Consider the following 15,458-nt stretch of genomic DNA (forward strand, 5'->3'; position numbering starts at 1 on the left):
TAAATGATTTTGCATTCTCTCAGTAAGGGGAGGGATAGATTGTGTATGTGAGGGGAAACATGACACTCAGTTTTATTCTGTTGAACAGAATCATGGCATGTTTTCATCTTGTATAACTTCCCTAACATTGTTCATTTATTTTGAGCTAGCTATTTTGGACACAGTTGTTGCAGTCATATTTAGCTATATGCTTGTTAATAGCAATGACTTAAATCAGTATTCCTGATACTTATTTTCTGCTGAACTGACAGTGCATTATAATTTTATATAATGCAGTATATTCTCAAATTATTTTTTTCTCTTTGAAATGAAGATAATACGTGATTTAGCAAATTGTTTCCCTCACATAGAGATTTTCCAGGCATCTATGTCTAAAACGTGTCTCAAGTTTTCTTTTAGTAAAGCAATTGCTTCTTTATGCCAAAATGCAGTGAAACTGTAAAACCTGAAGATGGCAGTAATGACTTGTAAATCAGGATTTTAACAATTAACAGAAGTTTTTTAGTTCATTTTTTTAAATATGAAAAAATCACTGTTATTGTACATCAGTTAACTAAATAGGAAATGTAGGGAAATTCCAAATTAATCCATCATAAAGATATTACATTGTGTATTTCATATATCAAAATAATTAAGATATTCATCATGGCCAGTGTTTGGTTTTCACAAATAATAATGATTTTGCTTTCATTGAGTCAGATATTTTTAATCAAGTTTAAGTGTTTTAACTTTGCACAAATATATAGATATAAATTTAAGTGGATAGTTGAGTTACATCTATATCTAGCTTAGTTATATGGATCTGGAAAGATTGAGATAATAAAGTGAATATTGCTTTGAAAATATTATACAAGTTGATAATTTAGAATACTAATTTCACTTTAATAATATGCATACAAAATGGGGTTTTATTTGTGCTATTTCACAGTTTCGTATACATTACTTTTTTCCCCCTCTTTAAAGAGTTGGAATTGGCATCAAAGTGTTTACCTCTAGTCTGTCATCATTAACTAGTCCTAAAGATGAGAGCAAAATTCTTAGGATCTCATGATTATATTAACTATTACTGAGCCACATATCCAAGATTTTTTCAGAGCATTTAGATTTAGTTATTTTATTCATTTCAATTAAGTTTTTAAAAGATGGACTGAATGAGATTCATTTTCTATACTTTTGCAAGACTTCCTATAAATTCACAAAGATGAAAAAAATTCTGTTTATTCATGTATCTCTGTATTTGCTTCAAAAATAGAATAACCATAGACTCAGTTTTCTTGGTGGCTGTTTATTTTCTGATTGGTCTGTTTCATATATGTTAAAAGGTCCTTTCAAATTCATCTGCAGCAAGTTACTTCCACTAAAAGAAATGTCTTTGCACATGTATGTTTTATGAAACAACTTCAGTCTAAAAGCATTACATATCTTGCATTGATTCATTTTTATATAGTGCATTTGCTGCTATGAATTACTTTATAGAGCCTGTTTCAATTCTAGTTTTATGCAGGTGCTTGTTCATAGAAGAAAATGGAAAGTCATCAAATTGCAGTGAAGCATACAGCTTGAATGTAAATACATCTGTATGTGATACTTTGTGTAAACACTGCCTTTTCATCCACAGGAGAAAAGATATCTTGTAATAAGTTGAAATTTCTGGAAGTTCTAGTCCTTCTGTGTCTGTGAGGGTCCTATTCTCCTTTTAAAACTGTCTCTCTCAACCACCCATACTGGTTAGTTCCCCAGGCCTATATCAGATGAAATGAGATCTGCTTGACCTTAAACAGCCTTTATATAGAAATATTTCATTCAGAGGAAGGAAGATAATCCAGTAATTAATTGGGAGAATTCCTTCACCTCCCCCACAGAGAGACCACCTGATTGTATAATATGTGCACACTGATGTGAGCAGAAGGGTACTCGGTAATCATTTTAAAATGACTTAACCAATACATACACAACCACGGGCATGTATTTATGTCATACCCCCAAAGTCCATTTTTCCATGAACCCAATGATGATAGTTCCTTGAATAATTTCCAACATATGGATTTAAAAAAATTTACAACCAAAGTAACTAATTCAAGAACTACTACAAATAAGCAAAAGTCTTAGACCATATTAAAGAATGGACTGTTGTTTATGTATGAGCAGCTTAGATGCAAAATATAGCAAAAAAAGAAGTGAAACATAAGACACGTGTGTGCTATGTTTTATATCTCACTTTAGATTGACTTAAAATTTAACTTTGATTATAACACAGTGGTAAAGAAATATCACAGTAGGATATTAGCCAGTATGTCTTGGCAATTTACTTCACCAGCTCTGATTTCTTCAACCATGAAATAAAGACTGTGGACTGCATAGCCTTATTACAGGGCTTCCGAAGTGGTAAAGTGGCCCTAGTGGTAAGGAACCCACCTGCCAGTGCAGGAGACATTAAGAGACACAGGTTCAGTCCTTGGGTTGGGAAGATCCCCTGGAGGAGGGCATGGCAACCCACTCCAGTATTCTTGCCTGGAGAATCCCATGGACAAAGGAGCCTGGCAGGCTACAGTTCATGGGGTTGCAAAGAGTCAGACATAACTGAAGCCACTTAGCATGCACGCATAGCCTTATTTAAACTTTTAAACTTGATTCCAGTTAGTATTTGAACATACGTTTAGGTAGCTGGAAAAATATACATGTTGAGTTATATAGTGCCCTGTACCAAACTCCCTTGTTAACCATGCTTCTCTTCTCTCCTTACCTGTCTCTAGCTATGTGTTCAGATTCCACCTTGATGGTCTTACTCTCTGCAATCTACCCCTCAATTTGTTCCCTATCCTGTCCTTCGGTTGCTACACCTCTCACTGCCAACTCAGATGAACTAAGCCTATCTCACTCTACCTATTCAGCCCAGCCCCAACCTGGCCTCTACTGCATCCCTAAACTCTGTTCTGGTTCTTTCCTGATTCTATATGATGTCCAGTCTCTTAGATACAGTTGACTTCATTGTTCCTATTCTCTTAATTATGTCCATCCTTTAGAAGCCTAAGTGGCAACTAGTGTATAAAGGGAAGAGGAAACGTCCCTAAATAATAAGTGTTTTTATGAAGACCACCAAGCTCTTGCTTTGGACATCAGAGTCCTGCTTTCACATAAATATTGACTTGTTCTTAAAAGGTAAATGTGGAAGTTTAGAATTTCCTTCTTGTCATTGCTACAATCTGAAACTCTTCTTGAGACTCATCAGTGACAATGTAAAATTCAGTAGAGAAAAATTGTTGAGTTATTTGTTTATGTTTCTTAATTAAGATTATGTACCTGGAGACACAGAAGACAATGTATTGTATAAATCCACGTATATGAAATGCCCAGCAGAAGGATATTCAGAGAAACAGAAAGTAAAGGCAATGTAGGCCTTAATTTTTCTCTCTAAAATCTAGAAATATTTGTCATAGGGTTTAGCACAGAGTCTTAGTTATGAATACAGACAGGGTTTGAAACCTGGCTATCTCACTTACTTTGTAGGTCTCTGAGCATTTAATTTCTCTATGCCTCAATTTTCTCATACCTCAAGTGGGAATAATAATAGCACATGCCTCAAAGAGTTGTTGCAAAGGTTAAGTAAGATAATGTATATAAAGTATATAGATATAGTAAATGTTTTATAAAAGTAATTATTACCATATCAAGGCTCAAGATGGAAATGGAAGTATTTATATCATCTTTTTCTGTTCCAGGGAGTCCAAAGAAACAGCTACAGTTCTTCCTAGGGAAAAAAAAAAAGAGGAGATAAAAATAACCCAATTTAAATTGAGAGCCTAAAACCATACAATGCTATCTAATAGGCAGAATTATCTTCTTTTTACAGATAAAAAGGAATTTTGAGGCAGGGAGAAGATTTTAGACTGCTCACTCTTAACTCACAAGTACACATGATTTACTCCCTGGAAGTCCTCAAAGTTGACAAGTTGGGCCCTAAAAAATGGAAATGAAATATTTTCTGGATAGCTTTTTTTATGTTTTAAAGTAACAGCTTTAGTGATATATAATTCACATAGCATGAAATATATTCTTTTAAAGTGTAGGATTCTGTGACTTTAGTATATTCACAGTGTTGTGGAACAATCACTGCTATCTAATTCCACATTTTTACTACTCCCCACCCCCAAAATACATCATACTAGCTAGCTGTCATTCCCATTTCTCCTTTCTTCTATCCCCTAGCAGTCTGCTTTCTGTCTCTCTGAGTATCTTTCTACTGGGTGTTTCATATAAATGGAGTCACACAACGTGTCTTTTGTGTTTGGCTTCATTCGCCTAGTGTAATGTTTTCAAGGTTCATCCATGTTGAAGCACATATCAGTACTTCATTTCTTCTTATAGCTAAATAATATTTAGTTACATAAATATAACAAATTTCATTTATCTGTTTACCAGTTGATGGACATTTGGGTTGTTTCTACTTTTATGGATATTATGAATAATAGGGATATACATATACAAGATTTTATGTGAACATACGTTTTCATTTCTCCTAGATATATACCGGGCATAGAACTCCTAGGTCATGTGGTAACTTTACCTTTAACATTTTAATGAACCACCAGACTGTTTTCCAAAGTGGCCATATCATTTTATATTCTCACCACCAATGTACAAGGGGTCCAATTTCTTTACATCCTTGCCAACACTTGTTACTCTCAATCTTTTGATTATAGCCATCATAGTGGGTGTGAAGTGGTAGCTCATTGGCTTTTTAAAATTGTTGTTGTTTAGTCATTAAGTCCTGTTCTGCTCTTTTGCAACCCTATGAACTGTAGCCTACCAGGCTCCTACTGTCCATGGGATTTCCCAAGAAGAATACTGTAGTGGGTTGCCATTTCCTTCTCCAGGCGATCTTTCTGACCCAGGGATTGAACCTGCATCTCTTGCATTGGCAGTTGGGTTCTTTACCACTGAGCAGCTCAGTGGTAAAGGGCTATTTTTTTTTAATTAATAGACTTTATTTCTTAAAATAGTTTTAGAATTACATAAAAACTGAGCAGAAAGTACAGAATTCCTATATGTCCCCATATACCCTTCCCCTCTACTGTTGCACATCCTGTATTAACATTTTGCACTAGTTTGGTACATTTGTTACAGTTGATAAATTAATAATGATACATTTTTATTAACTTATGTAATTATAGTTTGCATTATGGCTCACTCTTTGAGCTCTATGGTTCTTTGGGCTTCGACAAATGCATCATGTCATGTATCCTTCATTATAATATCATCAGAATAGTTTCATCACCCTAACAAGTCTATATGTTTCACCTTTTCATCCATCTCTCTTCCCAAACCTCTGCAAACCACTAATCTTTTTATTATCTCCATGTGCTTAGTCACTCAGTCATGTCCGGCTCTTTGAGACCCCATGGACTGTAGTCCGCCAGGCTCCTTTGTCTGTGGGGAATTCTCCAGGCAAGAATACTGGAGTGGGTTGCCATGCCCTTCTCCAGGGGATCTTCCCAACCCAGGGACCGAACCCAGGTCTCCCACATTGCAGGCGGTTTCTTTACCATCTGAGCCACTAGGGAAGTCCACTATCTCCATAGTTTTGCCTTTTCCAAAATGTCATACACGGTGGCTGTACCATTTTGCATTCTCACCAGCAATAACTGTTATTCTTTGTCCTTGTCAGCATTTGGCATTGTTGGTGTTTTGGATTTTAGCCATTCTAACAGGTGTGTAATGGCATCTCGTTGTTGTTTGAATTTGCATTTCCCAAATGACATGTGATGTTGAGCATATTTTAATATTTATTTGCCACCTTTATATATTTTCTTGGTATGTTTTCTATTCAGATAGATCTTTTGCCTGTTAAAAATATGGATTGTTTTCTGATTGATGAGTTTGAATAGGTCTTTGTATATTAATACAAGCCCATTATCAGACATGTGTTTTGCAAACATATTCTCCCAGTTGTGGCCAATCTTTTCATTCTCCTAGTAATGTCTTTCATAGAACAATTTTTTTAAATTGTAATATAGTCCATCATATTAACTTTTTCTTCAATGGAGCATGCTTTTGATGTTGTATCTAAAAATCCAAAATCACCTAGATTCTCTCCTGTTATGTTCTAGGAGTTTTTATAGTTTTGCATTTTACATTGAGATCTGTGATCCATCTGGGGTTAATTTTTGTAAAGGGTGAAAAGTCTTTGTCTAGATCCATTATTTTACATGTGGATATTCAGTTGTTCTGGCATAATTTTTTTTTTAAGTTATAGTTTCTGGTTTGGGAGAATGGCACTGAAACATGCATATTGCCATATGTGAAACGAATCTCCAGTCCAGGTTCGATGCATGATACAGGCTGCTCGGGGATAGTGCACTGGGATGACCCAGAGGGATGGGATGGGGAGGGAGGTGGGAGGGGGATTCAGGATGGAGAACACATGTACACCTGTGGTGGATTCATGTCAATGTATGGCAAAACCAATACAATAAAGTAATTAGCCTCCAATTAAAATAAATAAATTTATATTTAAAAAAAGTTATAGTTTCTCCACTGAATTGCCTTTGCTTCATTGTCAGGGATCAGTTGACTGTATTCATATGGTTTTATTTTCCGGGCTCTCCATTGTGTTTTGTGGATCTACTTGTCCCTTCTTTCACCAGTACCATACTGTCTTTATTAATGTAGCTTTATAGTAAATTTTGAAGTTGAGTACTGTCAGTCCTCCAGCTTTGTTCTTTTTCAATATTTTGGTTGGCTCTTCTGGGTCTTTTGAATATAAATTTTAGAACCAATCTGTTGATGGGCACAAAACTCGCTGGAATTTTGACTGGAATTGTGTTGAGTCTATAAATTCAATTGGTTTTCACTCTTGAGTATCTGTATGCACACATAGAATATATCTCCATTTATTTAGATCTTCTTTGATTTCTTTCATCAGAGTTTCATCATTTTCTTCATATGGATCTTGTACATATTTTATTATATTTATACCTAAGTATTTCTTCTCTTACATTTTGTTGCTGATATAAATAGTGTTATATTTTTAATTTCAAATTACAATTGTTCATTGCTGGTAGATTAGAAAGTATTTGATTATTTTTATTGACCTTGCATCCTGTGACCTTGTTATAATTGCTTATTGTTCTTTGTTAAGTTTTTTGTTGGTAGCGTGTTAATATTATATATATTATATATATATTGAGTAAGAATGAGAGGGAAAAAATCCTTAAAACTGTAAGCAAACTGAAAAAAATGAACCCAGTTGTATTGCAAATGAACAGCATAACCATATAGGAAGAAAAACTAATCTAATTAACTACTAAACATGTCATTTGACTGAATACCCTTAGTTGAGTGAGGAGAGAATGTCTACAAACAAATCCTAAACTTTTTAGAAGATTTATTGTAGTTGTAAGAAATAAGTAGTATGAAATTATTTGGAGTGTATAGTAGAATTGAGTGAATAAATATGTTGATGTTGTTGAGAGCCAGGATTCTCACTGTGGAAGAAGGCAGATACAGATATGAAATGGGGCAAAGCCTGGAAAAAAATACCCTATGGCAGTACATTGGAGTTGAATATAGCAGCATAAACTCATGACTTCTAATACATTTCTAATACACACAAACACATATATATATATTTGAATGTGTATGCTTACATACACTTATGTATTCCTAATTCTGTTAGCTGAAAAGGCCCAGAAACATACCAGAGTAAGTACATCTGGCACCCAGATAATTGGTTCCTAATACAGTTTCCCAAACTAACAAAGGAATCTAGGCTCCAGTAGGAATTGTTAATTCCAAGGCTAAGGCAGGAAAGGTACAGGATGAACCTGGAACAATGTGTAATGCCAGAAACTGAAGAAGTACTTTAAAAAAGCAAATTAGGACATGTCAAGGGGACACAGGAGCCAACTTAAGGGGCTCCCAATGGCCAAATCTGGGATGTTTTGAGCATCAAAATAACTAAGGGTTGTAATAAACTATAAGCCATTGAAAAATAGGAATTATTTTGCTGTTAAAGACAAAGAAAGACTGAGAATCTATAGGTACCAGATTAAAGGAAACTAAAGAAAGATAATAGCTAAATGCAATATGTGATTCTGAACCAGATCTTATCCTTACTGAAGGAAAAAATATGCTACAGAGGACATCACTGGTGTCATTTGACAAAACGAGAGTAATATGGTAGATCACAATATCATACCATGGTCAAAATTCCTGAAATTGCTAATTCTGCTATTGATATTTAATGGAATCATCTCCGTTTTAGGAAGTATATTTTGAGTTACTTAGGAGATAATGTGGCATGATATACGAGCTTACTGTAGGGATAATGGGGCATGATACATGAAGCTTACTGTCAGATGTTCAGAAAACCAACTTGTATGTATGTGTATATGCACTGACTACTTCGTATGAATGCAAATGATAAATGGAGCAAAACCTTAACAATTGGTGAATCTGGGTAGAGAGTACACAGTTTCTTTTGTATGTAACTTTTATGCAAGTTTGGAATTATTCCAAATAGAAGATTTTGTTTTTAAAGGCTGGTGCTTTGCAGGCACAGAATATTAAGGTTAATAGAACAGACTTCTGAAAGCACAAGGTTTGATAACGTCAAGCATTTTGAGGGACTGTTACATGGAAGAAGTATTAAGACTTTGAATGTGGCTAATCTTATTTTGTGTCAGTATGCTTTGTGTAATATCATTATAGCACATCCAAGAGCTCATGACTGGAATGAGAGGTAGGAGTTCTTTAAACTTTGTGGAGTCTTCAGTATCATTCAGTACAGAGAAGTGCAAAGACTGGCTCATCAGGTAGAGTGAATGAATGAATAAATGAAAAGAACTGGGTGTAGAAAAATGGGAACTGGTAGCAACTTGAGAGCAGTGTCTTCTCTAAAGACTTTCAAGTACAAAAAGACAAAACCAAAAAAACCCTGTGTAGTACTCCTGTGGGTTGTGTCTGTTCTGGGAGTGACTAGTGGGGACCCCTAATCTTACCTAATCTTCCTCTTTTTATTCCAGGTGAGGAAAGGGTACCAAAAGTCACAAAGCAAAATGTGTGAGATAATGCAAGGTGTAAGTGTGTGCATATATATCAAAAACACACCATATTTAATGAAAGAAATTAATATTCACACATTTGTACTTCTGTACAATTTTGAGTAATATATAATTTTAAGCTGTTTACAAATAGCATGTAATGCTTCAAATATTACATAATGTTGATAATACATTTCTAGCAGAAATAAATATATTGCACTTAAAAAGAACTTCATTAGATGTTACTTCATAGTATTAGGCTTATAACTTCTTTTTCCATAAAACATTTCCCATGCCCTTCCCCCCACCCCCAACACACACACTTCATTACAGTGACTGTTCTCACGCAATTCATTAAGCAAATAAACACAGCAAACAATAGAACTATGATACAGTCTACTAAAGAGGCTAGATCAAATTTTATCTTTTAGGAAATGAAAGATTTTCTTTTAGGTTTCTGAAACTAACAAAAGCAACAACTAAATATAGTATTTTAAAGTACCAGAAGTAAAATACAAGTTGTATTTTTTGTCCAGATGTACTATTCACCAAAATGTTTTTATTTTCTTATTATGGGGAGGAGGGATTAGAATTATCTAAGGGAGAGACAGAGAAGTAAAGACCAAAAAATACTTAATTGTCTATCAAATATTAATAAATGAACCTTTGCATATTTAAGCATGATGAAGAAAGCTAAGTACTGGCATATTTTATAAGTGACATGGGATAGTAGTGACAAAAGGATGTTATGATTTCCTAAAATTTTAAACGTTTTAACCTTCCCTTTGCTTGTTTACATAAAAATCCTTATTCTAAAATAATACAAAAATGTATAAAATGTATCCACCCAAGCCCAGCTCTCTAAGGGAGGCAGCTGAAACTCTTTTCTGTCCAGTGCTTTATTTCTGTCCAGTCTAGATGTAGAGTATGATATTGTTTTGTTTGTAGTAATTATCAATTCATACACATTTAATAATGAAAAGTTTTCCTTAGTCAATGCAATTGAGTAAAAATGTTGTTTTTCTTGTAATATTTGATCCTGCACATTATACAACTGACATTTTGAACTTTAGTTACTAAGTCATGGTTTGAGTTTGACCATGTTTTCAATGGGGTGGTCAAGTCACTGTTTGTTTTATTTGAAGTTCATTTTTCTCAATATTATTCAACTTAAATATAAGCAGACAGCCTGAAAAGCTAATGTGAAATCCAGAACTGGGATAAATATCCTAATATCTCTGTGAAAAATGTTTAGTCTGTATGAATAGGCAGATGCTTTGCTGCTAAGGATACTTACTATTCTTGGGCTTTTGGGGTTTCCATTTTACCCCCCAGGATGGGTACTGTGACTAGAGAAGTGCAATGACAAAGATACGGATAATAGTGGAGGGAGACGGTTTTGGAATATCTCACAAGTCAGTGTGACTCCTGCACAGGGTATTTACTAGATGAGACATCGTCATCAGGAAGCCTAACATCTCCTACTCTGTGCCCACCTACTAGAAATGATGGTTGACCTTTCAGACAATATACCATTCCTATAATTCCGCAGTGTAATACAACTTCATTAATGTAGACCTTGTTACCTAATAATTTGTGTTATGTTAGGCACAAACTGGATAAGCTTACCTTTATACTGCCAACGGTAGGCAAGGGGCAGGGGTTAGATTTACTAAGTAAGAGAAATGAAGAGCTTACTCAGAATTATTGATAAATATTTTAAAAACATATCACATATGTAGAATCTACTAAGTTATGTATTAATTCTTTGGGGTTAGATAAAGCCATTCAGGCAGAGCTGCTTTTTAGCAGCACTACACATTACCCAAGCTTTTTGATACCATAATATAGCTGGGGGGAACCCTGAATTTATTCCAAATATACCATAAATCATGCTCTTTACCATTCAATTGCCTTTCTCACTAATTATCTAGTTCTTGCAATTGCTTTTGATAAAACAGGCTTTATAGAGTTTTAAATGTTACATACCCAAAGAGTTAAATAATAAATAGAATAGCTCAGAAGGACCCTTGCGGGGCAAACATCTATCCCTAGTTCCCATGACTAGTGACTGATCAGGTTAAGCTCCATTTCACTTGTGCTTTTACTTTCTTGTTCAAATAATGCTAAATACTTTTTTTTTTAAGTATCTGATTTAGAATTTCAGGTGTGATTTTCCAAGAGCATGCTTTGGTGTCTTTGTCTCTGCTTTTTTCTAGTATGCTACTTATTTTTAGTCTTATATTGATTGATTACAAAATAAAGTTATAAATTCAGGGCTTACTATCATAAAACAGTATTTAATAAAAACATATAAACCTACTTTGAGACACACCAGTTGGGAAAAAATGTCAAAATAGTATTAAAACGATCCTTTCATTCTCCTTGAAAAGAAATTTCAGGTATGGGTTCACTTTAGTAGACCAGTCATTTATTAGAGTGTTAAGTAGCATCATATAAAATAGCATTCACTTTTGTTATTCCTGCTTTAAGTAGTAGTACTCTATGTTAAAAGCACTGACAAACAGGCCACCTATTAAATAGTAAATCCTTATCCTAAGCTCTGTGGATATTTACTTTAAACATTATGCATAACTAAATTTTTAAAGAAATGCACATCTGAGCTATGTTTGAAAGTAAACTACCTGTGAATACTATAGCATAATGTGCAGGAAGTTAGAAACAAGCTTCAGTGTCTGCCATGGGACTTTGAGATGTTCAGTTAATGCAGCTTCATAAATAAACCTTGGGATACAGTGGAGAAAGGCAATTGCAAGGTCCAGCAATAGCATCAGTTAGACAGGCTGTGCCAATTATACCTTGTTTCATAGGCTGGAAATGCCCAGGAAAGGCATTTGATATGGAAAAGCCTAACATTAAAACAACCAAAGAAAACCCCGAGTGTGATACGATAAATATATTACATTTCACTTTCAAATACACTTCTACTCAGCAGCAAGATTTCCCATCTCTTTGAACAGATTCAATACTTTCATAGTTAGAACAAAGTAGAATGGATATTACATTAAAAAAAAAAGAGTATTGGGGAACTTTGTGAAGAAGACAGGTTAAATCTTGTATCTAGAGTGCATTATATCTACAGCTGAAGGACCACAAACTTCATTAAACCTTTGTTATTAGGGAAATGAACTGTTGCAAAATGCCAAATATACTGCCCTGATTGTAAATGCCTACATATATATGGCTCAAAAATAATACAAGCATAACTATGATATAGTTAAACTATTATAAATATCAAAATAAGCCTTAAGAAGATAGCAAGAGTTGAAAATAAAGTGGATAAATTCTTTAGATTTACTTATAAGCACTTTTAACGTTTCAGTCAGGGTATCATCGTGTTAACATGCAATTTCATATTTATGGACCTAGAAGAATGACTGAGTCACTGAATGTAACACAGTGAGAAAAAAGAACCAATCAGATATATGAACATATAACTATTCATGACCGTAGGTTAAGTGGTTAAGTAGTGGCTATATGGGCATTGAGAATGGTCATTCATAAGCCTTGTCAGTCAGCGGCAGTGGCTGATCAAACAACAAAGCAGATTTATTGAAAATGAGAATTTGATCTGGTGCATTTTAACATCCATAAGGTTTTCCAAGGGGCTTCCCTGGTGGCTCAGGGAAAAGAATCTGCCTGCAATGCAGGAGATGCGGGTTCGATCCCTGGGTTGGGAAGATGCCCTGGAGAAGGAAATGACAACCCACTCCAGTATTCTTGCCTGGAAAATCCCATGGACAGAGGAGCCTGGTAGGGTACAGCCTATGAGGGTCACAAAAGAGTCAGATACAACTTAGTGATTAAACAACAACAAACGAAGTTCTCTCAAAGCTGAAGTAAAAATGAAAGGGACTTTGGTACTCACGGCAGAAAAATTCCTTTCAGAATAGGGCAACCATCTTTTTATTATAGCTGTTAAGTGAAACAAAGTCTCACATGTCAAGGTGTAGAGACTTTGAGTGTCCCTCAGTGAATAAGTAAGCAGTGTATTTACAATGCAGCCTAGAAAAAGAAAACCTCAGTTTTACAATGTAACAAACAGAGCCTCTTATTTCACAATTGAATATGGAAAATTTTTCCTACATAAATGGCAAATAATTGCAAGAAACAGAATTAGGAAGAAAGAAGACAAGACTGTGAAAAAGAACTTGTCAGGTACTGGCCCTTCGGTATTACAGAAAGAACTTTGTGAAGTCATTACCACCTACTCATCCACAAAATAGGATGCATTAGCATCATCTCAGCTCCTTCCCCAGCAAACTAACACAAAGGAAAACGAAACATGCTTGAGCTACAGCACTATAAATACTTCTCTATTGGCTCTCGTTTCCACAGACAGAATTGACTTAAGTTAGTCATTATGCGTTATGGTCACTATGTTATACAGTATTGCCCCTTTGAAGATTCTTTTAACCTGTGGAAACTGGAAAGAAAACCTATACATGTTGACTTTATACATTACTGCATTGACACAGCATTTTTAACCACTAGGAATAATGCACCTTAAGATTCATCTGCTTTGTATTATTAAACTTTCTGGGTAGATTGATATCCTTTCAGTTCCAGGACTTAGGCTAGCTAAGAACTTTACACTGATTCTCTCTCAAACTCAAAAGCTGTCCCCCAGCTACAGATGAAGCCTGGTCCATGGTGCTTTCCCTCAGTGGTAGGTTTTATTGTTGAGTCCAGCTCTCCTCTTTCATAGGTCCCGTGTCTCCTGGAGAGCCCCTGCTCCAACACCCCTGATCCCACCCACCACCCCTGTCCTATATTTGCATACCCATCTGCACATTCTGGATCTGGACTCTCCTTTTAGAAGAGTCATACAAACGGCGTCATCACAGCAGAGGAATGGCGCAGTCCTTGGATAGCAGCATAGGGACCCTGCTGAAAGTAGTGATGATACCGCGGCATGTGGAATGAGGGGAATGTTGGGCCACTCCCCTGCATGGAGCTGGCAATGGCTGATGGGGTCAGAGGCATCCCAAGTCGGCTGTATGGTGGCAGAGAGCCCTGTATGGGGTGAGGAATGGGTGTTGCTATGGATGCCGTGCTGGTGCCGAGAGCAGTCAGGGACTGTGGGTGCTGAAATGCAGGAAAACTGGATGAAGACGATACCCAGGAGCTAAGAGACAAATTATCAGATGTTGTAAAGGCTGATCCTGAAAGGAAAAAAAAAAAAAATCTCATTAGACAAAAACTGTACTTCAACATGCAAATCAAGAATTACATTATCTGTAAGCATCAATTTAAAAATATATATAGATAGATATAGATCTACAGTTTTAAAAGAGAAACAGTTCAATCAGGAGGCATCTCTACCTTTCCACACAAGAGGATATCATTTATACCATATATGGAAGAGAGAACTTGATAAATAGAAAAAGACGTACTCATTAGATTGCCTGCATACTCTGAGAGTGGCTACAGTGCTAGCACCCTGCCTTAAGATAATGACCTGATTCCCTTTAAAGAAGTTCAAATAGCTTATCACTGTCTTAACCTCCAGCATCCCTGTAAGGCTGGACAGACAAGCTTCAACAAAGCTACCTGGTTGCTAAAGCCATTGTGAAAACCCACAAGAGTGTTTTTCTTTTCTTCTTTTTTTTTTTTTAGCTTCTATAACCCTTTTATTTTTGAAATAATGAGAACATTTACTATGTTGATTATATTTAAGACAGATACACAAAAATCAAACATATTTTAATGTGCCAGCTATACCCAGAAGTTGAAATGTGGGAGTAATAAACACCAAAAATAAACAAAAAATACTTAGAAATTACTCTAAAAAAATGCATAATACTTACTAGAAGTTTTTCACACAACTACCGAAAGATGGAAGGAAAGGTTTTAATAATTGGAGACACATGCCATATTCTGGGATGAAAAATAAAATGCCTTTTTAAAATTCATTTATTCCCAAATTAATGTATTAGTTTAGTATAAAGCCAATGAATGGCTTCCCTGGTGGCTCAGATGGTAAAGAATCTGTCTGCAATGCAGGTGACCTGAGTTCAATCCCTGGGTTGGGAAGATCCCCTGGAGAAGGAAATGGCAACCCATTCCAGTATTCTTGCCTGGGGAATTCCATGGACAGAGGAGCCTGGTGGGTTACAGTCCATAGGGTCACAAAGAATCAAATACAACTGTGTGACTAACACCTTAACTTTAAAAACCAATGAGATGCCAAACTTTTTTCCACGTTCAATTTGCAAAATTATCAGGACAAATAATGTTTAGAATATTAAAATATTTTTAATTATAACAAGCATAGATTTCCCCTACCAGATATAAAAACATGTTATCATGTTTTAAAAACAAAATACTGTGTTTAAGAAAATAGCATAGTACTGACCAAGATTAGAAGCCACATCAATAGAAAATAACAAATTA

At 35.3% G+C, this 15,458-nt stretch overlaps 1 protein-coding gene across 1 annotated transcript in view; it reads right to left on the minus strand.

Annotated features, from left to right (window-relative positions):
• Window positions 1-9,107: 9,107 nt before the first annotated feature.
• Window positions 9,108-15,458, minus strand: part of TBX20 (T-box transcription factor 20) — a 50,102-nt gene continuing 43,751 nt past the window's right edge. Inside the window, exon 8 of the mRNA XM_005889109.3 lies at window positions 9,108-14,227. Coding sequence (XP_005889171.2) covers window positions 13,887-14,227 — 341 coding nt within the window. The 3' untranslated portion in view covers window positions 9,108-13,886. The remainder of the gene's footprint in view (window positions 14,228-15,458) is intronic.

The sequence above is a fragment of the Bos mutus genome, chromosome 4 (genome assembly GCF_027580195.1).
Source record: "Bos mutus isolate GX-2022 chromosome 4, NWIPB_WYAK_1.1, whole genome shotgun sequence".
NCBI lineage: Eukaryota > Metazoa > Chordata > Mammalia > Artiodactyla > Bovidae > Bos > Bos mutus.